This window comes from Ornithorhynchus anatinus, chromosome X1 (assembly GCF_004115215.2).
Source record: "Ornithorhynchus anatinus isolate Pmale09 chromosome X1, mOrnAna1.pri.v4, whole genome shotgun sequence".
Taxonomy (NCBI): domain Eukaryota; kingdom Metazoa; phylum Chordata; class Mammalia; order Monotremata; family Ornithorhynchidae; genus Ornithorhynchus; species Ornithorhynchus anatinus.
Genome location: NC_041749.1, coordinates 32,863,628 through 32,889,602, shown reverse-complemented (window position 1 = coordinate 32,889,602; position 25,975 = coordinate 32,863,628). Strand labels below are relative to the sequence as shown.

Sequence of the window (25,975 nt, the reverse complement as noted above, 5' to 3'; positions counted from 1 at the left end):
TAGCCTGTAGCATTTTTAAAAGTTTATTTTTATAGGGGTTTTACATGACAGTTTCTTCACCTTAAAAATAGTCTTTTTCTCTTTTGGGTCTTGCCATATTGTTTTCCACTCAAAACCCTGGGCAATACAGACTTGCATTCTGGATTTTCTAATTCTCTTCCACTGGTCTTTCTTTCTCTTCACTCTAGTAAGATCCATAGCACCACTGTTCTTTGTAACTCAGTTCCTCCATCCTCCCACTCGATCTTTCTCTTTTCCTGCCACTGCCATCTTGAAATAGGCCATTATTCCACCTCAGAGCCAAGCCCCTAAACTTAAATATCTGCAAAAATGAGGATGTTAGTAATTAGTAAAAACAAAAAACCCCCAAAAAACAGATTCTAAAGGTTGAGACAGAAGGGGGAGGAAGGGGAATGGAGAGAGCTGTTTTGAAACAGGGACTGGGATAATTGTGCATAGGCTGCCAATCAAACAAGGGGTGTTTAGAAAGACCCAGAGCAAAACAGGGGAGTGTGTGGCCCGCTACCAGGGTGATTGGGCTACTAACAATGTCTTTGCTTCTGGTTTCTTTTAGCACCGTTAATATACGTGTATGGTTAGATCTATATTAGCACCTTCTTCCCGGGAGACGGGGGTAACCCAACGAAACAAACATGTTAGAAATCAAAGGAAACAGGAGGTTGGGAGGTAAGAGGATAAGCCATTTGGCCCCAGAGAAGGAAACTGCTGACTTAGATCACAAGGTCCTTGTCGATATCCTCTGTAAAGCAAGGAAAGAGAGAAACGGTATTAATCATCCTTTGAGTTTTCACTCCAAGGCATCTTATTCTGTTACAACCCAACCATTCTTTGTCGTAGGGAGGATCTGAATTATATCTACCAATGCTATTGTATTGTACTTTCCCGGGCACTTAGTACAGTGCTCTGCACACAGTAAGTACAATTGATAAGCTCCTTGAAGGCAGGGATTGGGTCTACCAACTCTATTGTGTTGTACTTTCCCACACACTTAGTACAGTGATCTTCACACAATAAGCACCCAATAAATATCGATCAATAAATTGATTTAGAAGGGATAAGTGACCTGCCAGAGCCACACAAATGGGTGGTGGCTTCTGCCACTGCTCTGCCCGGCCCCTCGCTCAAGTTAGCTGGCTGGCACAGGGTGGGCAAGAGGGAGCTGGTCAGACAGATGTTTTCTGACTGAGGAACTTGCTTGCTAGTAGATCCAACAAGAATGGGAAACCAGACTGACCCCCACTGAGGCATGAATGAGCTCAGTGAGAGCAGAACATCAGAAGGACCTGGGTTCTAATTCCGCTCTGCCCCTTGTCTGCTGTATGACCTTGGGAAAATCATTTAACTTCTCTGTGTCTCAGTTGCCTCATCTGTAAAATGGGGATTAAAACTGTGAACCCCATGTGGAATGTGGACTGTGTCCAACCTGATTAGTTTGTATCTACCCTAGCACTTAGAACAGTGCCTGGCACATAGTAAGTGCTTCATAAACATTAAAAACAAAACAAAAAAAAACCCCAAGGAAACCTGAAGGAAAGCTTCTGAATTTTGTTTGTTGGTTGGCTTTTTTTTGGTATTTGTTAAGCACTTACTATGTACCAAGCACTTTACTAGGCACTGGTGTAGAGACACACTAATCACAGACCCTGTCCCACATAGGACTCACAGCATTATACAGATGAGGTAACTGAGGCACAGAGAAGTGAAGTGACTTGCCTAAGGTCAAACAGCAGACAAGTGGGGTATCCAGGATTAGAATCCAGGTCCTTCTGACTCGCTGGCTCATGCTCTAGCCACTAGGCCACTAAACTTAAGGTCCTGAGGTGTCTCAGGGTGAACAGCTCCCCGCAGGTGGTCTGAAAAGCCCAGGGGGTGCCACCGCCAAACCCTGGCTGTAGGTTCCAGCTGGTACCCTGAACAGAGGGGCTCTGCCTGGCCTTGGGCTGCAGCTCTGTTCTGCTCCAGCCTGAGTAGCCCCATTTCTTCATGCCTGTAAGATCAGGGCCTCCTCTGATCCTGGTCATGCCGGGACAGAGGGAAGGGATTCAGGGAGCTGATACTCACTCTCCTTGATGCCGAAGCAGCCGGCCCACTCGTCCAGGGCAATGTACTTGTCGTTATCAAGGTCGCAGGCTTCGAAGAAGCGGGTGGTGCAGTGCTCCATGGGGATGAGAGGGGCGCGCAGGGGGGCCAGCTCCGTGTGGGACAGGTACCTGGAAGAGACAGGGAGAGGCTTAGGCACCCCTGGAGGCTCCTCCCCAGTCACTGCACAGAGCAGAGACTGAGAGGATGGTGAGAGTTCCCTGCTGGTAGGGTGGATGGGGAGAGGCTCCGCTGGGGGAGCCAGTCTACACCTACCCCGGCCCTCTCCCTTTCTCTCTCTCTCCCCCTGGCATCATCCAGACTATGTTCCTGGCCCTGACCAGCTGTACAATTTCAGGTGAAGGGGAAGGAGAAAATTGGGGGAAGGGGAGTGCCTCTATTTCCATCCAACTCTTAATTATCCATGGCCATGGGGGACCAGGGGGTGATGGCAATTCTCAGCAAATCCCCAAACCAAAGCAACAAACTTCACTCCCACGAAGCCTCTGATCGTACAAGCACAAGGGCCAGTTGGGATTTTTCTGTCTCCAGTCCAGATGAGGGAAGAGGAAGAGGAAGAATAGGAGGAGGAGGAAGAAACAGGCAGTAGAGAAGAGGCAAAGGTGGAGGAGGAGGTAGGGATGGAGAAAAAGGAAGAGGAGGAAGAATAAAATGAAGAGGAGGAAGAGAAGGAAGAGGGGGGGATGGGAAGAGGAAAAGGAGAAGCAAAAGGACTGTCTCACAAGATCATGAGCCCCAGCCCTGAAGAACTGACAACTGCCAAGTCTCTTCCTTCACCCACTACCAGGAGGCCTGGACCCCACACTCAACTGTGACCGCATTTCTGATTACAGGCTCGCTGCTTCTCTCTTTGACTCAGCCAGATCTTCCCCAGTCATAGGCCTAAGAGGGTTCTGGGTCCGTGAGCCCCTTGAGGGTTAGAGATTGAGTCTAATTCTCACCCACAAATTCTTTCCCTGCAGTTAGTACAGTGCTCAGCCTGCAGAAAGTACTTAATAAATATCATCACTACTACTATTACTATTATTACTACTGAACTGTGTGGAGGCTCCCCAGGCTCTTGGGCCCCCAGTCGGGGTGGAAAATGTCCTGGAGAGAAGCCATCCAGGCCAGGAGGGCAGAAATCTTTTCCAATTGGAGGAGGGAGAGGGTATGGCCTCTCACTCCTCTTCCAAATGTTTCCATCTCCTCCTCTGCGGCAGCTGGAGTCATTTCCCTTCCCCCTCCTGGCTCCCAGCTGTTCACTGTATGGCTCCCCAAAGCCCTCCCTTTAAGGCTTACTCACTTGGACCACTTCCATCCACTCTGACCTTAGAGAAGAGCTGCTCTTTATACCCTCATTCCCCTATGTCCTAGTTTCCTGCTGGCCTCGTCTGTTCCCCAGTTTCATGCCTCAAGAAGCCTCCTAATGTCTTCAGGGACTCTTCTACACCTGGAACAGGAGGGTATCTCAAAGGGGGAAAAGGAGGGCATCAAACACGGAAAGGACTAGTTTAAACACTGTTCATCTGGTTTTAAAAGGAAATGGAGGGATGAGGCAAGCATGTGGGGAAGGGAGGGGGAGATGTGGCCCCTAAGGCCCTCTGGGGCCTGATGGGGTTGGAGAAATTTCTGGAATAAGCCATTTCCATAGGTGGCTGTCCCAGCCTGGTGTGCCCCCACACTCTTCTACCCCAGCAGGTCCTAGCCCCTCTTCCTACATCTTAATGCTCCAGGGGTTATTTTTAGTTTCCATCAGCGTCACCAGAATGCAGTCTTCCTCTGGATAATTACTGATTCTTATCACTCCCCACCTCCCAGGCTTGGCATCCTTTCTCCAGGACGGACGGTTCCTTCCTGTCTCTGTCCGAGCTGTATCACCTCCCCCATCACCCTCTCCACCACCTGGCCGAGATCCAGGTGTCGGGAATGGTGAACTGAGGAGTGGTGGTTAGCAAGGCCTGCTTGGCTGGGCCAAACAACTTGCCCTGACCCCTCCTCCAATCCCTACTTATAGTTCCTTCCTGGTCTGGGCCTCTGTCAACCCATCCTAAATCCCTCCAGGACCAGAGGGGTGGGGGACACATGCCCTTCCATCCTATAGAGGAAAGACCCATGAAGGTGAACAGTCAGTGGTCATATGTCTCAGTCCTGCCACGCCTCCTGAACTGAATGCTGCCCGAGAGAAGGGGTTAGAGCCCATCCTACCAGTGTCCCTCCCCACAGAGCCTTAGGCAGGACTCTACTCCCAGTGGGCTGTCGAATGACTGACCGACTGACAGACTAGTGGTCAGAAGCCCCCCAGTTCCTTGGCTCAAGACCTTCCACAGGGGCGGTGACCCACCCATCAATGGGGTGCTGGTCCAACTGGCCGAACTGCCAGTGCACGGGGAAGATGTACATGTTGTAGTTCTTCTCAAAGTCACGGGCCAGCAACTCCACAGTGTGATCGCCGGCTTCCAGGCGCTTCTCGTTCTCATGGATCTTCTTTACCTGTGGAGGCAAGCTCAGTGTTGGCTCTGCCGAGGCTGTGGGCCAAGATCCAGGGGCAGTGATAGCTTTTTGGGTGGATCTGTGGGGCGGGGGTGTTGAGGAAGGTGAAGACACAAGATATCATGTCTAATTCCCAACTGTGATTTCTCCTCCAGCACTTAGTACTGGGAACTGCCCCTGGTAAGTGCTTAATAAATACTATTACTACTACTACAAGAGAGGGTCTGCTGGGGTGAGGCTGTTCACTTGGGCATCACAGCCCTGGGGACACAGCACGGTAACCCTGGCCTCACCCCTGTAGGCCCAGGCTTCATACTCACTGTGGTGATAGGAACCAGAGAGCTCAGCAATTGCTTAATCTGAAATTCACGTCCCTGTGTGGGCCGTGGCATGAGTGTGACGGAGTGACCTGGGGATTTCGCTGTGGGAGGTCCCAGGTTCCCCTAGATGTGTGTTCCTGAATGCTGTCTAACCCGAAGCGTTTCCTGAAGGGGGTTGTCCCTATATGCTGCCTGCCCCCGGGGTGCATGTCCCCTGGCCACTGTCTTACCAGAAGCATTCCCTGGGGTGTGTATCCTGACTGCTGTGTGACCTGGAGCATTCCCTGTGGTGTGTGTCCCTGGTCACTTTGAGGCCTGAAGCATTGGTTCCCTGGGGTATGTGTCCTTGGAAACTGTGAGGCCTGGAGCATTCCCTGGGGTGTATGTCCCTGGACTCTGTGAAGCCTAGAGCATTCCGTGGGGTGTGTGTCTCTTGTTGCTATCTGGTCTGTAATATTCCCTGGGGTATGTGTCCCTGGCCTCTGTGAGGCCTGGAGAGTTCTTTCCCTGGGGTGGGTGCCCCTGGCTGCTGTGAGGCCTGGAGTGTTCATCCCCTGGGATGTGCATCCCTGGCTGATATGAGGCCTGGAGTGGTAATTCTCTAGGGCGTGTGTCCCTGGCCGCTGTGAGGCCTGGAGCATTCCCACTCACTCGGAGTTTCTGCTTCTCGGTCAGGAGGTTGTTGCCCTCATCACGCTCGTACAGGGTGACCATGACGTTCTTAAGCCAGTCTCGCATCCTCAGGGGGAACTCGGTCAGTTCGGAGTCCAGGCAAGGAGCAATGTCTACAATCCAACAACAAAGCCGTCAGCCCCAGACCTGCTCTCTTTGCCCCAGCCCTCCACTTGCCTTGTCCATTTCATCGCCCACATCACTGTGGACTGCTAAATGGAGGGCAAGGAGAAGAACCCCCTACTTCGCCCCCCCAGTAGCATCAGACCCAGCCCTCTATCCACGACCTGATGGGAAGGAAGTGGCCTGGAATCTTTGTAAACTGAGTGACTGACCTGGACTCATCTTCACCCCCACACCTCTGCCCTCCCCGCACACCACCTTTCTCCCTCCTCTAACATCACACGCCACAGACATTCAGCTGTGGCCTTCCAGGGTACACATGTGAAGTTACCTTTGACCTCTTAAGCTGGAAAGAACTTCCAGAACTCCTTAGTCCATAGCCCTGCCTCCAGCCAAGATGGCATTTCCACCCTCCCCAGACAGAGGTGAATCTCCTCTCTGGGGAGGGAGAATCCACCACTTCCCTCTGTCATCCAACCAACGGTCCAACAGCTTTGTGGTCAGGCTGTATTTGCTTATAACCAAACCGAAATAGTCCTGCGGAAACCAAAGCTCATTTCACCTGCCTTAGACGCCTGTCGAGACAGAGAACAGAGAGCCACTGTGTTCTTCATATAACCCAGTTATTAGACTTCTCCCACAGTCTTAATAAATGACAATAAATTTTCTGGTATTTGTTAGATGCTTACTATATGCCCAGCACTGGGGTAGATACAGGATAATCATATAGGGCACAATCCCTGCCCCACATGGAGCGCACAGTCTAAGCACAAGGAGGGTGGAGGGGGAGATGACCATTTTACACTTGAGGAAATTGAGGCTGTGATTTGTCCAAAGTCACATAGCAGAACAGTAGCAGAGCTGGGATTAGAACCCAGCGCCCCCGACTCCCTCCCCTATGCTCTTTCCACTAGTCGGCTCGACCACCCCGTTTTTTAGACTGACTTGATATTCAGTCTAAGGTAGGTATTGGGGCAGACTAAGATCTGCAGCAGTGAAACCTTCTCTTAGGTTGCTCTTGTTTGCTGTTCTCTGCTTCCTGTCCTCCCACTCAGATCCCAGCTTGGCCTTCTATTTTTGGTTTAGCCTTTTGCTGCTGCAACTCTGAAGAGCTGTTTGAGCAGCAGGGGATCACACAGGAAAGCTCCAGTGAAAGAATAACCAAGAAAACATTCTCCAGGCCACCCTGTTTACAACCAGCATTTTGGAAAGAGTACAAACACACGCATTAAAACCACAGTCTTCTCAGAATAAACTGGAAAACGTGTTTCTATAGAGATGAAACTCAGTGGTTCTGCTATGATCAGATTTCAGGGTGGCTCAGTTTCTTGAGGAACAGACTCTTTCCCTGAAGGGCTTGAAAATAGAATGGGCAAAGCCTGACTGAGCTGGTTTAGATACAGACCTGCCTAAATGATTGATCCTATCATGGCTACGGTTTGAACTCAGCCTCCAAAATGACAGTGGTAAACCCTGAATGGAGGCATGATCTGTGGACTCGGGTCTCGGATAAGGGCCCTCCTTACCCCAGGATATCCCAGCCTGCAGACACAGAGATGGAATTCCACAAAATCACCCCAGAGCAGCAGAGGAAAATTCCCAAAAGTCTTTTATGGCACCCTGCTGGCAGGGGAAGCCCAGGAGTGCCCCCAGCCAAGCACTCTCTGCACAGGGCCCAATCACATTCCATGTTTATTAGAGTCAGAGATGCCTCTCCGGGCATGGGCAGGAATGAGTTATAGGAGGGGCTTTGTTTCCCTCTCCCCAGCCCCCTGCTAGCTCCTTGACTCGCACCTGAGTAGGTGAGGGCCAAAGCACTCCAGCTGTACAATGAGGCCATTATCCCAGGCAGCCGGAGTCGGGGCAGGTCTGGGCTTGGCCGTTCAGATGAGGAGTGGCTAGCCTGAGCACTGAGATGGCTGAGCCAGCTGGATTCTCAGCAGCCGAGCATGTGCGGCTGTTACTCGTGGCTCTGCCCCCGCAGGAAGCGGGAATCAGAGGTTGCCTCCCCATTGTTGCTTTGCCTGCCTCCTGGCCTGCTGGGGCTCAACCACAGATCCTCTCTGCACTGACACAGAAGAGGGCTAAGTCAGGTGTGAAGAAGAACTTCCTGGGGGTGAGGCGGTTAACTGTACCCAGGGTGACCTGGGAAGCCTGCGGCACCTTCCTTCCACCCCACTGTTTAGTGTCTGGCACATAGTAAGTACTTATAAAATATCCAGTGTCCAGTGCTTAGAACAGTGTTTTTGACAAATAGTAAGCACTTAAATACCATAAAACCAATAAATACCATTATTAATATTAATATTATTATTCCTGGACCAGGATAGACAACTGTTTGGTTGGCGGATGTATTCCTGGGGGGAGGACAAAGCGCCCTTTCCAACTTTCCTGTTCTTAAATATACTTGCTCTATCAACTGTGCTTCGATCTCATCTCTCTTGCCTTTGACCCTTTGCTCACATCTCTAGTCTCTGCGTTGCCCAAGCTCTTCGATAGCCCACCTAGGGCCCTGCAACACTTATGTACACCGATTTATACTCTGCAGACTCTCCTGTCTGTAATATATTTTAATGTCTGTCTCCTGCACTGGATTGTAAGCTTCTTGAGGATAGGGATCGTATCTACCGAGTGCTTAATACAGAGCAGCACAGAGTAGGCGTTCCATAAATACCAATTAGCGGTATTTATTGAGTGCAGAAGCTTCTTCAGAATTCTTCAGAGCAGTTTCTGCTCACAGGGGGTAGAAACTGGAGGAACAAGGGACACTTACATTTGCAGGGCCCAATGTAGTCCAGGTGGAGTTTGTGACCCTTCTTGGTGCCCTCCAGGGTGCACTTTGTGGCAAAGAAGTGGCAAGATGAGTCAAAAGTCTTGTTGTCATTGCTGCACACCTATAGAGAAAGGGAAGGAATTCACTTGAGGAATAACAATTCTTGGCATCCATAAGTCTTAATTTTCAGAGCTCTTCCACATAGATGATCTCATTTTTATTCTCATCCCACCCAGAGAAGCGAGAGGCAGATATCATTTGCTCCAGTGGATGGGTGGGGAAACAAAGGCACAGAAAGGTTAAAGGATTTGCCCATAATCACACAGCCTGTCAGAGGCGGAGCCAGGACAAGAACCCTGGTCTTCTAATAGCAATGGATTCCTTCTACTTGTTCCAGGGGCTGAGCCACAACCTACTCTGGGATTTCTTTCTGGGACTTATCTATCTGAGAACTCACCCACCCCAAATAATTTCCCCAACAGCGATTACTGCTCTTTGTCAGAGCCAAGCAGTACTCTAGACCCCAAACCAGGACCTGCCTCTTGTTCCATAGATGAGTGATCCAAAATATTATTTTTAGACAGGCCATAGCATTAACACCCCTCCCCATCATCTCTTCTTGCCTCCCCACTCCCCCAAAACCTCTTTTACCTTTTCAAACTCGCCCATGGGGGTAGGGCAGCTGGTGGGATCCTGGCACACACACATGGGGGTGTTGCTTTCGTCCAGCTCGCACACTTTGCCATGTTTGCAGTGGTGATTCTGGCAGGGATCTAGAAGGGAGTGAGGAGGGAACATTAGCTCTGTGAGGGTCTTGCACCCCTAGACTCCCCCCCCCCACCTTTTGGGTTACACTAGCAGCATCTAAGCAGCTACTTAAAGTCACTTGGTGTTGGGGCTCAGGAGTCGGTGGCATCAACCTTAAGGAATTTATTTAATCAGAAACCCAGTTGTCTCAAGTCACCTAGAATGTTGGAAAGGACAGAGGAGGATGCACAGCATTTTGTCTTTTCCCAGAAAACTAAACAGTAATTAGACTCTAAGCTTAATGAGGGAAGAGTCCATGGTTAGCAAATTTATTGTACTCTACCCAGAGCTTAATACAGTGCTCTGCACACAGTAGTGCTCAATGAACATCATTGATGGATTGAAAACAACTGCCCTTTCTGAGGTCTCTGCTCCTTCCATTTCCCTTCTTTCAGATTCATACATTAAAAATTAACCCAGAGTGCCTAACTGGATTGAAGAGAATTTCAGGGAATGGGAGAAAGGATGACTTTTTGTTTGATCTGGGACTCTGATCTCTTATGTTTGTACCTCCCCCAGTGCTGTGCATGGTGCTCGACACATAGTAAAAGCTTACCAAATGCCATAACTACAAGCTGAGCACATTGCTCAGTCTCTCTAGGCTTTACACTGATCTTTTGTAAAATGGGCTCAGAAGAGAAGCAGAGAGATTCAGGGAAGAGTGAGGTGAAGTCTCGCTACCCAATGGTTCCATTGCTGACTTTAGGTAAGGCACTTAGTCACTCTCTCCCTGATTCCTGCAAAAAAAAATGGGGCTGCCTGGAGTCACTTGGATGAAGACTATTGTATCAGAAAGGTCAGAAAAGAATAATTGTGATATTTGCTAAGTACTTACTATGTCTCCAGCACTGTTCTAAGGAACCAGAATAAATACAAGATAATCAGGCCAGACACAGTTCCTGTCCCACATGGGGCTCCCAATCTAAGTAGGAGGGAAAAAAGGGATTGAATCTCCATTTTACAGATGAGAAACCTGAGGCATAGATAGGTTAAGTGACCTGCCCAAGGTCACACTGCCGGAAAGTGGTGGAGATGGAATTAGAATCCAGGTTCTCAGATTCCCAGGCCTGTGCTCTTTCCACTAGGCCATGCTGCTCCTCAATAGAATAGAAAGCGAAGGAGCAGTGATTGGTCATAGAGGCGGCAAAGCCCTGAGGGACTGAATGGAGAATGTTATTTCCTATTATGTACATTTCTTTCTTCCTGGTCCACAGCTTGGGGTCCAATGGCAAGGCTGCTTCTCCATATCCGGAGTTAAAAACATCTTGTCCAGGCTACTCTTGAAGGATTTTTCCCAGCTTCAAAATCTGAGGTCTCCAGGGAAAGCATCTCTTTTTACCCACAATTCACAGCAGCCAAGACTCCCCTCCCCTGCCAGAGTTTCCATTCGGAAAAGATTCTCTGAGAGTTTATTTCCTGTGTCCTCCCCTGAGATTCTTGACTAGACCTATACGGGAAGAGGGTCAGGCAGAGGAGGAGCCACTTACTTTCAGCTACAACATCCTCAGTCTCTTCAGCTGGTTCATCAAACTCTCCAACCTCCACCTGGACGGGGTTGGCTCCCACAGGCTCCTGGAAGGGAACAAGAATTCCGTTATGCCTAAGCCTGAGGGGCTGGCAGCCTTCAGAGCCCCTTTAGTAGGGAAAAGACACCCCGGGGTGGAGCAACGGGGAAAGTAAACTCTGGGAAAAGTGAGGAACTGGGAAATTTCTAAATAATTTTGTGGTAGGTCGGGCAAAGAAAAGTGTCGGAATTAATTTCCAGTCCACCGATATTTCTCCTGTGGTCTGCACAAGGAGGCTCATGGGATAAGGTCCATTGTGGAGTGTGATTCTATGCCAATTCTGAGGGGCCACGAGCCCACCCTTGAGGATGGCGGAACCCACTTTGGAGGGTCTGCATGCCCATTCATACAACCTTGTGAACATGTGGTCTTTCTGGCATCATTTTGGCTCCTCTTCACTGCAGAGGAACCAAAGAGGAGGCAGGGGGTGGATGGGAGGAGCAAGGGAAAGAGAAAGAAGAAGGTGTAAGTGAAAACCGTACCTCTGTTACCTCAGCTGCCTGGTCTTCAACCACTTCGGCCTCATCTGGCAAAGCCTCTTGCTGCTAAAGGGGAAAGGGGGGGAATGTTATCAGACTGATGCTCATACCCACCCCCTCCCCCAACCATGATAGCCCAACCCATGAACTGTTTTCTCTCAGGTCCTTCATGCACCCTCCTCCTCCCCAATCCTGCCTGAACTATGCGCCCATTGTTGGGCAGGGATTGTCTCTATCTGTTGCCAAATTGTACATTCCAAGTGCTTAGTACAGTGCTCTGCACATAGTAAGTGCTCAATAAATACGATTGAATGAATGAATGAAACTAAGCGGTCACACTGGTGTGACTCTACCCTGAACACTAAACAAAGTAACATTCCCCAAATACGGTTCCTGCTTTCTGAGAGCTCAGTCTAAAATGTCTGTTGTCTTCTTCTGGTCTTTAGTTTTTAGAGCATGGTATGACTGAGGGGGAAATCCAGGTGTTTTTACTTAAAGTAAAAGCTGCTTTCTCTTAGCTGGGTGATGTGGGGAGTGGGAGAAGGTCTGGGGAGAGGGAGCCTAGGAAAGGGGCTGTGACCCTGCATATTGGGTGAGCAGGACAGAATGAGCTGGCATACTGATTTAAGGGAAACCCTGGCAAAGTAGGGAAGGTTCATTTCCTGGCAGTCCCTGCCTGGGCCCCACACTTCATTCTTTTCCTGCAGCGCCTGCGGGGACACCTATCTTTCCTCACCCAGCCCTCGTGTTCCTCCCTGTGAAGTGGGGGCTGTTCCAGGAGCTCCAGGAGAGCCCAGTGACTAAGTGAGCTCTGCAAAGGGTGGGTCTGCTAGCACAGCACCAGGCATGTGCACCCTTGGCTCTCTGAGATCAGGTTTTCTGGACTGGTTGGTTTAGAGCTTCTGCAGATTCTGCATCTGGAGAGAGCTGCTAAAGCTTCCTTCTCCTTTTTTTATGGTATTTATTAAGTGCCAGGTACTCTTCTAAGCACGGGGGTAAATACCAGATAATCAGGTTGGACACAGTGCTTGTCCTACATGGGGCCCACAGTCTTAAACCCACTTTACACGTGAGGGGACTGAGGCCCAGAGAAGTGACATGCCCAAGGTCACATAGCAGATAAGTGGTGGAGCTGGGATTAGAATTCAGGTCCCCCTTACTCCCAGGCCTGTGTTTTATCCACTAGGTCATGCTGCTGCTTCTCTCCTCTTCCCCTTTCCTCTCTTCCAACTGAAGGAACAGCGATGGCCAAGCTACTTCACAAAGACTGAGACACAAAACCTGACACCCCCGTGGGCTGGGGACTACTTGCCACCCGCAGGGCTGGAGGCCCAGTCTGTGCCTTCAGGTATGAGCCTGTTTCTTGGGCAGCCCCCTTGAAGGTATTTTGGGGTTCATCTTTCCATACTGTGCCCCTCAAGGGCAGAGAGCATGCTTTTTACTTCCATTCTACTCTTCTGAGCTCTCCCTCAGCTCACAGCAGGGGCTCGGTAAATACATCTGAATGGAGCTCATGGCATCCCAGACCAGAGGAGCAATTGTAGCTGAAGATGAAGAATGACCAGATCACAACCACCCCAGTGCTGATAATCCTCAAATATCTGAGCAAGGTTCTTAGGGCTATGGCTGACCAAGAAGCCGACTGTCGATAAACAGTTGTGGTCATTGAATGTGTCTACCAATTCTGTTGTATCATACTCTCCCAGGTCCTTAGTACAGTGCTCTGCACACAGTAAGTGCTCAATTAATACCCTTGATTGATTATTATGTTGAAGTTGATTATTGGGTTGAGAGAAGCAGTGTGGTCTAGTGGAAAGAGCAGAGGCCTGAGAGTCAGAAGGACCTGGGATCTAATCCCAGCTCTGCCACTTTTCTGTGTGATCTTAGGAAAGTCACTTCACTTCTCAGATTAGTTACCTCGTCTGAAAAATGAGGATTAACACTGTGAACCCCAGGAGGGACATGGACTGTGTCCAACCTGATTAGCTTCTATCTATCCCAGCTCTTAGTACAGGGCCTGGAAAATAGTAAGCACTAAAGAAATACCATTTTTTTTTAAAGTTGAAGGGACTAGAAAATCTACTGAAAGTTCAGATAAATACAGTGGACTGGCTTCCCCACACAGTCCCTCATCTCCACCGTGGATTCCCATAGAGTCCTAGGGAAATGGGTTCTGGGGTTCTGAGGGGAAAAGAGTCCATGGACAAAAAAGTGCCACCCTTATGTTAGAAGGTGGGAAGGTTCTGAGGAGATACAATACTTACAGGTGCTGCTAATGCTTTGCCTGTGAGGCAGAGAAGGAAGAAAATCCAGGCCCTCATGTTGGGGGAAAACCTGTGGGATAGAAAGAAGGGAGAGAGAGAGAGACAGAAAACTGAGATCGCTGGAGAAGTCGAAGCAAGGGTAAAGAGATCAGTCGCTCACTACGCTCCCCTCTGGACTGCAAGCTCCTTGTAAGTAGGGAGCTATTTACCAACTCTGCTATACTGTACTCTGTAATACAGTGCTCTGCACAGAGTAAGTGCTCAGTAAATACCATTGACTGATTGATCTAGACATGGCGGATCAGAGCCAGTAGCAGCTGGAAACTTTCAGTTCATGGAGATCCCCTTAACTCTTTCTCAACCACACCCACTTTCCTCATTTCACACATCCCCTACAAATATGGACGCCTCACCAAAAGCTGCTCACGAGACCAAGAAAGGTTGTGCAAATTGAAGACACTGAGAGACAGATCCTAACAATGAACAATGCTTCCCTGGAAAGCCTTAAATTTGAAACTCTCGTGTGACTGCAGTTTCTTTGTCCTCTTTTTCTCCATAGGGAATAAAGGCCTCGAATCAGAAAAAAAAAATGCCATATTGGATGACAAGCCAGACTGCATTTCATCTACTTTTCTGTCTTTCACACTGAACAATTGCTCCATTGGCAGCAGAGACCATGGACTCCTTGAAACAACGGCCCTCCCACCAGCTTCCATCTCTACTGGTCTCTCGACCTCCTGAAAACCAAGCCCCCAGGCTATCAAATGTCTTGGCAGGCCTTCCCATTCCATCTCTGGGGTGAAATATGGTGAATTCACTCAGTCCCTCAAAATGCAAAAAAGACATCGCTCCGAACATACACCCCAACTGCTGGCTAAAAAAGAATATGTTTCATAGCAGGTTATGCCACCAATCATTCACAGATTTTGGGTGCAGATGGTATAGGTTTAGGTCCATCAGTTTCCCACTGTTCCTCCTCGGGTTGGACCGGCTTCATTTTTCCATCTCTTGGGGTCCCGTTGCCTGGGGCCAAAGTTTTCTGTAACTTTCCTGCTTTTGCACAGCCGAGGGCTTGTTCGTGAAGGTAAATGATGGAAAACCCCAGTCAACTCCCATTCTCCTGCCAGGTCAGGAGACCTCACTGAAACAACATTTTTGTGTGGCTTTGGGCAAAGAAAGCGAGGAAAACTGGTCAATGAATAGGTTGTCTGAATGCATTTGAAGTCAGTCAATCAAATGCTAGACTGGCAGCTAGATTTTCCTTCCAGGAGACTTGGATTTTCATAGCCCAAGGGAGGTAGAAAGAAGGGTACTGAGCTGGCAGGGAGAGCTGTTAGCCTGGGGGAACACAATAGATTCCCAACTCTGTTTTTCCTAAAGGGAACCTCACCGTTTATAGTGGGTTTCGGGAAGGTTCAGCTGCTACTCATTATGTCCCATCTTGTCAGGCTTCCTCTGCCACTACGCACTAGCCAGGATGATGACAACTACAGAAGAGCAGTGCATTCTGGGTCACAGCCGTGCTACTACTCCACGATACCACTCTTCTTCTGTAGCTTTGGCTGTGGCCTTGCCTAGAGTTGAAGTGAATATAAACTTCCTTCTGCTGGAACAGACTGAATGTGTGTCCAATCTGTTTACTTTGGTACTCTACCAAGTGCTTAGTACAGTGCTCTGCACACAGTAAGCGTTCAATCAATACGACTGAAAGAATGATTGCTTTCTCATCTCCCTTTGCTTCTACTAACTGTAAGATGCTGTCACCCTATCTTAAGTCAAACCTTATTTCTTGTTTTCTGAGGTACACCTTAGAAAGAGAAAGTCAGAGCACTATTTAGTCAATAAAAATGTGGCATTTGTTAAGTATTTACTAAGTGCTAAGCACTGAACTAAGTGCTGGGGTAGATGCAAGGTATTAAGGACGGACGCAGTCCCTGGCCCAACCAGGGTTCACCGTCTAAGTAGGAGGGTTGAACAGGTATTGAATCTCTATTTTATTTATTTCCTTAATAGGCTAAGTACCCTAGCAAACACATCCTTCTCCTGGGGATATAAGCAAATTCATTTGAAATGTGTCTTAAAGGACCTGGGGTTAAGGTGACCATTGCTGGCCCAGGCAATCATAAAGGTTGAATTACCTGCTAAGGGGAGAGGCTATAATTCTGGCAAAAGAAATCAGTTAGGTAGAGGAGCATGGAGTGGAGTGAAAGCCAACTAATCTGATCTAAACCTTTTGAAGGCTCTGGTGGAGATGGGAGATCAGTTTGAAAAACTGAGTATTTTGTCCAACAGTAAGGAGAAGAAGTTAAAACAACGGCTAATTGACCTTTATCTCTACCAGACATCTATCAGGCTGTAACTTTGTGGTACTATTAATGTTCTGTAAATAAAGTTACTAGCTTTAATATGCAGAATATAAAATCAAGGTTCAGGATTCAACTCATAGACTCTCTGTTTCTTCGTTTTCAATGAAATTGCATCTCCTGGCAATCAGCTTTGGAAGAAGATGTCAGGGTTGGGGGCTAAACTGGGCCATCGCAAGTGGAGAAACTCAATTGATCAGGAGTTGGGAGAGGACAACTATATATTCTAAAGAAATTACCAATGACACTGCTGCTGCTACCTTCAACATCCCTTGTGTCTAAGCTTGGAAGAATAGGAAATGTGATGGTGTTTAATGAGCATCAACCAAATGCAATGTTCTTTACTAAACACTTGGGAAAACAGAGCAGAAGCACAAGGCATGCTCCCTGTCCTCAAGGAGCTTACACTCTAATGGCCCTCCCCTTTTTCCCTCTCCTTCTCCCCCTCCCACTACCCCACTCCCTCTAACCCCAGAAAGTTAACTTCTGAATCCTGAATCACTGCTAGGACTTCCAGACCTCTCCCCAACTCCTGCCACCTCTGTCCCACACTTCTTCTAATACCCATAATTATTTACAAATACTGTAATTATTATTCTCCCAGAGTCCTAAGGAGGCAAAGAGTCCATAGACTAATGGTGGCATTTTCATTTAATCAATCCATCAATCAATCGTACTTATTGAGTGCTTACCGTTTGTGGAGCACTGTATTAAGCATTTGGGAGAATACAATAAAACAGAGTTGGTAGTCACGTTCCCTGCCCAGTTGGGTCTATGCAGCATTAAGTAGAGATTTGACCATTGCCAAACCAGGGCATCCTGGAAACACTTCCACTTTAATAATAACAATAATTATGGTATCTGTTAAGGGTCTACTATGTGCCAAGCATTGTTCTAAGCACCGGGGTAAGATACAAGGTAATCAGGTGTCCCACGTGGAGCTCACGGTCGTAATGCCCATTTTACAGTTGAGCTCACTGAGGCACAGAGAAGTTAAGTGGCTTGCCTAAGGTCTCACAGCAGACATATCAGAGGTGGGTTTAGAACCCATGTCCTCTGGCTCTGGCTCCCAAGCCTGTGCTCTTTCAACTAAACCAAGCTGCTTCACTTTGGGGCTGGAAGGATTCAGGTTGGCCAATTCCAGTGATCTAATTAACCAGGAAATGGGGAACTCTCCATTTCACTTTGTGTTGGATAGCCACTGCTCGGCAATGTTTGTGGGCCAGTCCCCTGTGTGGTTTGAGGGGTTTTGGTTCTTTTATTATATTGTTGTATTTTACTCTCCTAAGCATGTACTACAGTATTCTCCACACAGTAAGCACTCAATAAACAAGATTGACTGACTGGCAAATATAGGTGCTCTGCAAACAGTAAATGCTCAATAAATATGGTGCCTTGGTCATCTTTACTTACGGTTTGTCAGTCCCTTTTTTTTTCAGTGGTATTGGTTAAGTGCTCGGTTAAGATGGGTGATTAACACAGATAATGTGACTGGCCTCTGGGAACCCACAATGGCAGATATAGCAGTAAACCCACCTTCTCAGCTTTTTACCACTCTACCCCTTTGCCTGCCTCCATCTAATAAAACACAAGAAGGGAGGGTCCAGGTTCAGGGAGAAATCTAGTCCCAGGATGGGGAGGGCTTTTTTTAATGATATTCGTTTTAACTCTGTGCCAGGCCCTGTACTAAATGCTGAGGTAGATATAAGATAATCAAGTTGTACACAGTCCCTGGCCCCCCATAAGGTTCACAGTCTTAATCCCCATTTTACACATGATGTAACTGAGGCACAGAGAAGTTAAGTGACTTGCTTAAGGTCAGACAAGTTTGGGAAGTTTCTGGTTTCCACTGCCTTGGGTCCACCAGGACCTTGAATCCACTCTCCTTCCAGGCTTTGGGAAAGGAACCAGAAAGACTCCCCAGTGGCTAGGGGTGACTCTCAGAACTCTCCTGTTGGGAGAAGATGCCTAGGCCCTAGCCCATACCTCTCTATTTAGGCTGAAAACAGAGTAAGACTCATGTGTGCCTTTGAATCACCACCTAATGAACTGTGGGCTTAGTTTATTATTATTCAATCAATAGTTTCTGAATTAACATTGACCTCTAAAGACCATATAGTATATAAATTAAACCTCCTTGCCCTGCCCTCCCCTGCCTCCCAATCTCTCCTGAAACTTGGGGGCACCTCGGTCTCTGGGGATGCTTCCCTCCCCAACACTGCCAAGGCTACTTCTAGCTCTCAGACTGATGCCTTGAAGATAAAACTTGTGGTGAAGCTGTCAGGATGCTGCAGCTGAGCCTTTGTGATGGCACTAGGGGCAGCTTAGGAAGCCGTGGTGGACTGGGAAGGGTCTCCCTGGAGGGGCTGTGTCCGAGGCAGCTGCTCCTTTTGCCTAATATTAAAAGTGATCCTGCTTGTCCCTTTGATCTGAGCTGCCCAGAGAACTGATCCTCTGTGAGTGTCTTTGAAAGGGAGACCACAAGGAGCCTGTAAAACTCCAGGAAGAAAGGGACCACCTCACTGGACTACTATGTCATGGGGACAAACCAAGGGTTACAATATCCCTTTACACTCTTGCCTACCCCAAGATAACAGGGCAGAATAATCACCACAGTATTACACAAGCATGGTCAATATCACACACCTCTCTCCAGATGGGAAATGCTGGTTAACCCTGGGCAATGGAAACCAAAAGGCCCCGGCCCAGAAAATTATGGAGTGTGTAAAGAGAGAGACTTTAGGTCACTAAAGATAACTGGACAGAACTCTTAACTATTCAGATCAAATAGCACTGACCTACTGCCTAGATATTACAAAGATCAATCAATCCATAAATGGTATTTATTAAGTGCTTACTGTTTGCAAAGCACTGCACTAAGCACTTAGGAGAGTAGAGTTGGCAGACGTGGTTAGGAACTTTTAGTCGAAATGGACATTAAAAATAATTACAGGTAACAGAGAGATCATCAATGACAGTAACTGCTAAGTACCTGTGTTCAGGTACTGTACTAAATGCTTGGTTAGGGAACATGTATATGACATGAAAATCCTCATACAAATGTTTTCAAGAAGGTTCATGGCTGTACACACAGTAAACTCTGTTCTCCCATAACATGCATTTTCACAGTCACTTTGGATAGAACTTATGATCATGTGCATCTGCCCAGCTAAGATGGAGTCCAATGTGGGAAAAAACAGTTGTGTATTCCAATGTGGGAAAAAACAGTTGTGTACCTGCCACATAGTGTAGGGGTCGAGACACACGTTCGCTACCTTTGTTTACATCAATGTGGGGTTCATCAACAACACAACCCCGAGAAGACTCTAAACTTTAAGTTTGTTGTGGGCAGAGAATGTGTCTATCAACTCTGCTGAACTGTCCTCTCCCAACCGCTTAGTACGGTACTCTGCCCACAGTAAGCACTCAATAAATACCATTGATTGTTTGATAAGAGAACTGAGACTCGGGGTTTTAGATGAAGAGCTGCTGGTTCCCAGGGTGGGCAAGAATCTAAAGAAAAGCCCAGTGGTGTTGCAGCCCACAACACCATCTCAGTGATGGAACTGCTGAGGGGCAGCGGGGACTCTAGGGCGGTGCTGTATTTCCTTTGGCTTGGTCCCTGTCTAATGCACACAGTCCTGGAGGCCAGTACTGCCGCTGTGCTCCCCTCCCCGTTCAGTACATCAAGTCCCTTCCTCTCGCCTTTATTTGCTCTGGAGGCTGCTGAAAACCCACCCCTGAATGCGAAGACCTGGAGCTGAGGTCACTCATTCTTCCCTGTGAATGATTCCGGGGTGGAAAAGTACCAGCTTGCCCGTCTGCTTCCCTCACCACTGCCTTCCCCGACACAACAGGGCATCTCTTATGTTGCCCCAAACCCGCGAGCTGCCCTTGGACATGATTTTTCACACTGCTCGTGGCTGAGGCCTAAATCCCTCCTTGACCCCCTGAAAGTTTGCCAGGCTAATTCAGGGAAAGTGATGGGATAACACGGCCTTCTAAGCCTGTCCCTGTCCCAAACTCAGCTTCCACATCATCCCTAGACAAGCTTAGTCCAATGAGGGACGAGAACAGTGTCTGACCTGATTAACCCATATCTGCCCTAGCGCTTGGTACGACGCTTGCTCGGCACATAGTACGTGCTTAACCAATGCCACCCTTAGGATGCAAGTTCTTCTCTACTCCCTGGAAACAGTGGGTTTTGAAGGGCAGGGTCGCCGGGGGCTGGGAGCCGGGAACTGCCCTCTGAGAGCCAAGCTGTTCGACTGCCACTGTTTTATTTGGAAGGAAAGGCGACCCAAACAGATTCTCCCAGCAAACAAGCTTTGCAAACAAGTCTCGTCCCTGAGGTGGGAAAACAAGTTGGGAAAACAAATAAATAAATACGTCAAAACAAATGAACCGTGTCCAGCCCCTTTCACCAAAATGGACACCGTGACAGGCTTCTCTGCCAGGTTGGGGAAGTTGCCCGGCCCCAAGTTGGCCTGCAGCACCTCCTGTTTTCTCTACCAGGACGGTGGCACTATGACTCTCCCATGGCAACTGGGAACCTGGCAGAATTGGTTAGTGTCCGGGAACGAACCCCTGAAGAACCAGAAATGTCCAAGGGGAATTTTAACCCCTCCCGTCCATCTACGCTGCATCAGGGAGCTACCCTTGTCTTGGTTTGTCCTAGCTGGGAGATCCTTCCTTAGCTACTCGCTTCAGCTTGGATGAGGTTCTGAGACTACATTGGCTCACACAAGTTTCCAGGTAAATGATACCAATCAGTACAACCAATCAATCACTCAATGGTATTTATTGAGCACTTAGTGTACGGAGAGCTATACTAAGCACTTGGGAAAGTATAATATAACAGAGTTGGAAGACGTTCCCTGGCCACAAGGAGCTTGAAACTGAAGGGGCTACTTTAGAGGGTGACTTTTGTTAGGTGGGAGCTCCTTGTTTAGCGGTCATGGGCATGGCCAGGGCCAATGGGGAATTTTGGTTTCAGTGAGATAGGCAACCCTCTGTTGGCCACGCCCAGAATCCACCTGGGTGAATTGGAGGGAGAGCCAGACACAGACCCAATGTAAGTCTCCTGTCTTCCTAGTTAGCCCTCTTAGAGACAGGGAGTGTTTCAGTTCTATTGTATGGCTTAGTGGTTAAAGCACAAGACTCAAGAGTCAGGAGCCCTGGGTTCTAATCCAGATCCAAATTTTGTCTGCTGTTATAACTCCGGCAAATCCCTAAACTTCTCTGGGCCTCAATTTCTTCATCTGTAAAATGGATATTAAATGCCTGATCTCTCTCCCCTTGCAGGACAGCCCAATGTGAGATGGCAAGTGTGTCTGATCTGATTAACCGGAACCTACCCCACCGCTTAGCACGGTGCATGGGACATGGTAAGTGCTTAAAAAATACCACAGTTATTCTTACTGTCCCTGTAAGTGCCAGATAGGCCTCATATCTCCTGTTCCCTGTTCTTTCACTGGAGTACTGCTCTCTGTCCCACCCTGGAACTTAGGGCCAACAATTCCCCGTATGTCTCATATATTCTTGGATGGTTGGAGGGGGCGTAGATTGGGAGCAGGGGAGGAACCCAGGTTTTATGCTCTGCTATAGTGTCTACTAGTTCTCCCTGACCTGAGAACTCCTCAGAGGTCATTCTCTTCTTTTACTCTCTCTCACCCACCTCCACCATCAGAAACTCTCAGTGTAACGAACTGACGGTGAAAAGGTAAGATAAAAGATAAAAGCCTAGAAATCCCAGGCGCTCCTCGTAGCCCAGCTTCAGGCAGGAAGGTGGAGCTGACTAAGTTCAAGTTGGATGCCAGGCCCAATTTTCAGAGAAAACCTCGATGTGTTTATCACTTTACAGATAACACAGGCAGCAGCCAAGGGCATCTGACATTCCAGACATGGTGGGAGGGACGCTTTAGGGAGGAAGTCATGAATAACGTTCTCTCCGGGAAGTTTCATTCTTTTTTAAGTGTTGGTCTTTGTTCCTCGGAAGCAGCTGGATATTTCATCTGCCCTTGGTAAGAGGTTTCTTTGTGGTAAAAATCACCAAGATAAATCTAGCAGTCTCATTTGGTCACCTTGGTAAAACTATCTTATATTTATCCTGTCCCATTTGGGGATGCTATTCTTTCCATTTTCTGGGTTTTCTGTCTGGAAGGGGAGGGGTTGATATGTTCAGGAAGGGAGCCCAGTCTTAGAAGGATTTAAGCCCAGCCCATCACCACAAAATGGTAGCAGGCTGCGGGTTTGGGTGTGCAGCTGAAGCCTTGGACTGGGGTTACATAACCCTTCCCCACTGCCACGTTCATTTGGGTGGAGGAGAAGCCCAACGGGGAGGAGCCTCGGTTTGCTCTGGATGGACCTCCCTCTGGAGGCCAACATTTGATCAGCAGCCTTGAAATATCCAGGCGACAGAAGAACTAAGAACAACTGTCCAACCATCTCTGAGGACTAGGGGAGGTGGGCTGGAATGGGTGAATTGGGCATTCAGGTCTCCTCCTTGACCTCAATATTCTACACCTGGCTACAATTTCTCATAAGAATTTTTCCATTAGGGAAGAGAGGGCTGGAAGGCAGGGGCCACCCAATGGCTAGAAGATGGCATTTGCCAATTGGAACCAGATGAAGTTTCTTCATGAATAGAATGGGATATGTTCCCAACAGGGTGTAAATTCGTCCCTGATTGTAGAGTTAGACTCCAAGAGAGGCACATTCCCTCTTTCAAATACCCAATGACTAATGCAGTAAGCTTCAGGAGTCTAGTCTATGGACCCCTTTTCCCCCATTCACCCCATCTATTAAACGAGGCCCTTGGGGAGAATCTGACTCATTATTTCCAGCTGGCAAAGAAACTGGGATGTCAGTTTTCCAGCTGTTTGGTCTCTTAGGCATCTATTCCTTGGACCATCTGCAAAAGTTTATTTTTCAATGATAGTTTATGTCTGCCCTTTGCAACATCTTATTATAACTGGTGGGAAAGACAAACGGCAGATCAAGGGGTCGGCCAGAAATCCTAGAAAGCGGCCATGGAAATGTCCAACTTATCAACTCTCCCTTCCTGGGATCTGGGACAGAATTTTGGGCTTTTCTGGAAAGAAGCTATAGGGAGAGCCCCATTCTGAACTTGACTGCTCTCAGCCAATGGAAAGGTATCCATGTTCCGGACATCCCTGGGCCAGCTAGTCATGAACAGTCCTGGACAGGATTAGCACAGACAGATCTAGGAGCAGCAGAGCCTGGCCCTGTCTGTCCCACTCCTGGCCACACCAATCAGACTCTATTAACTGAATTTTTTTTGTTTTGCGGAATTTTTTTTGTTTTGCACACGATGAAATGGTCTTTTGCTTATGTGGCTTTCTTAAATCGGGCAAAGCGCAGGCTTGATTTCCTGTCTCTCCACCTCTCTCAGAGGGGCCTCAGAGACCTATTTTTCTAATTAATTTTGGCCATTTCCCTTCTTGAACTTGGGCAGGTATTACCGGTCCCAGGTGAGCCAGATGATCTCCAGATGGTATGTTCACCATTCTTCTCTAAGTCACAGAAAGGGACATAGAGAAGAAACTTTGGACTATGGGACTTTCTACCTGCATAACGCCATACAAACATATCCGCCCATGTATTCAACTACCCTCGCACCACTGTATCAGTGGGAGGAAGTACCAGCTCTGTCCATTCATCAAGGATCACTAAACTAGCCCCATGAATGCCCTTGGCTCCTGCCGGGCTTCCTGCTCCGTATTGGCCCCCTGCAAAATAATAAGTGATCAAAATGATGGCTCACTGGAGGAACAGCGATTTAGCAAGCTTCTGATGGTTTTAGGCAAAAGAAGCACTGCAAGAAGCCTGAGCAGTGACCAAAATTCCTACTGGTTTTCCAATGGCAAGACCACAGAGACAGTGGGAAGGCAAATGAGTCACCTACAAACATATTCCTGCTGTGATTTTGGCCATGTGGAAACCCAGGCAGCAGGGATTGGAGGGAGGGACTTCAGAAGAAAATGCCACTGCTGCAATTGTTTCCTCCTGTATATTTTATATACCCCAAAATCCACATTATAGTATAGAAATCAAAATCCATGTAAGAGTTTAAAAGACAAGACCTTTCTGCTTACCTTGATGTCCTGGCTTCCTCCCCACCTCTTTACTATTAACTCATTTTCAATGAGAGTGGTTCTTGCAAATAAAGGGCCCAACTAGGGTTTCAGTAATACCGTAGTATAGTTTCTCCAAGGTCACATGAAGACATCTAAAGGCCTGTTCTTTAACCCAGCAACCCAGCTCCTTACCCTCCCACTGTCTTGTCAATAGAAGAGGAAGCAATGATAGCAACTTCCTGGGAAGAAACCAGAGTTGCAGGCTAGGGAAAGTTAGAGAAATTGGGGAAGGATTAGAGTGGGAGGAAAAGCCACTCAAAACTCCTTTCAAATGCCCCACATAAAGGCAAGCCATGTTCAGGACTGGGGATGTACCACTGCTAGAAGCTCTGTGAAAAATGAAAATGTGCACAACATTGCTCGGATCATGCCTCTGCCTGGAAGAAAAAAGCCCTCCATCTCCCTCAGAAGGGTCCTGAAAGAGTTGCCATGGGAACATGCATTCCTATGGGGCTGAGTCATGTAAGAAGAGAGATTTTTCTGTGGGTGGGACTTGGACGAAGTTTCAAAAGTGGATGCCCCCGCCCTCCCATTGCTCCCTCCTCTCCCCCCCCACCACTAACTCACCCCCCAACTCCCTGTCTCTGCCGATGTGGCAGACAATACCTTGGTTTTAACTCTTTCCCAGCTACTGACTTGCGTTTCCAATTGCCTCTCTGGAGAACGCTATCTCACAGTTTTCAGCTTGCGCTCCTCTGGTCAGCTTTCACTCTGCTCTTAAGGCCGATGGTTGCTTAGGGAGGCAGGGTTCTTGTTCCCCCGAAAAGAAATCTCATTAAAGGCACCTGGATTTTTGTCAAAAGACAATCTTGGAGAGATTCAAGCCTCTCTCAACTTAACTTTCTTCACTTAGAGCTTGTGACCGCCTTACTGAAATGAAGTTTTTCTTTAATGCGGAAATATATGATTAAAGAAAATGAAGTTTTGCTTTAATGCGCTTTTTGGTGAAGCCCAGATTGTTTCTACATCAGATGGCTCTCTAAAGCCCATAATACACTTGAAAAAATACAGCCTCCAACCCTCTGGTCTCTCCACCTTCCCCACACTTCTTGGTCCCTTCCAAAGCGTTTGTCAAACTGGAAAGATGAAGAGAGGGAAACTTGAGTGAACTCACCCAAAGAGATTTAAAAGCCCGTCAGACAAAAATGTACTGTTCAGGGGCTATTCTCTGTGGGAAACTAGCCCTTTGTTTTGCATTAACCGCTTGGTTCCAAAGCAGAGCTGTTGACAGAGCAAACTGCCAAAAAGTTTTTTTTCTCCTGAAAGGGGGCAGAATAGATCAATGGCCCCAGTACTGAACTGTCAGATCAATCTGATTCAAGGTTTTGACATGCATGGAGAGAGCAAAAATCACAGAGTCTTTCTTTAAATAAAACAGTGAATGCATTAATAGGTCGAATCCAGTCTGTGAACCCAGGAAACCGACCAATGCAACCCTGAAATATATAGATGACCTATCATCCTGACAGTCATCAGAAATGTGACAGGTGATCAACAGTGGATGAAGTCTGTAGGTGACGATGAAGTGTTAAAGGAGAGAGAACCCAGAGGTGAAAAAGCAGCGGTTATTCACTCAGGCAACAACATTTCCCCATCCCGGTCTGCTGCGAGAAAAGTTCATAGCTTTTTCTATGCCTTTCGTAACAACCTTCGAAGAGGTTTGGAAAAGAGGAATGAATCCACTGAACAATACTGAATAATGAGTCACTGGAGAAACAAGGAAAGAGAGAAATGTGAAAGGTTTAGCCATACCTCTGGGTTGGGGCAGCAGAGATGACAAAGCTTCAGGCAGTCTGAAAGTCTGAAGGAATCTGAAGGCTTTAGAAGCAGGCAACAGGAAACCACTTGCTCCAGTGG

At 47.9% G+C, this 25,975-nt stretch overlaps 1 protein-coding gene across 1 annotated transcript; it reads right to left on the bottom strand.

Annotated features, from left to right (window-relative positions):
• Positions 1-25,975, bottom strand: SPARC (secreted protein acidic and cysteine rich). The gene is made up of 10 exons (XM_001510504.6): positions 25,871-25,975; positions 13,597-13,666; positions 11,336-11,398; positions 10,776-10,860; positions 9,133-9,254; positions 8,482-8,602; positions 5,565-5,698; positions 4,445-4,593; positions 2,083-2,231; positions 1-760 (listed from the first exon to the last, which is right to left on the bottom strand). Exons 2-10 carry the CDS (start codon positions 13,651-13,653, stop codon positions 732-734), a joined length of 909 nt encoding a protein of 302 aa, XP_001510554.1. The 5' UTR covers positions 13,654-13,666; positions 25,871-25,975; the 3' UTR covers positions 1-731.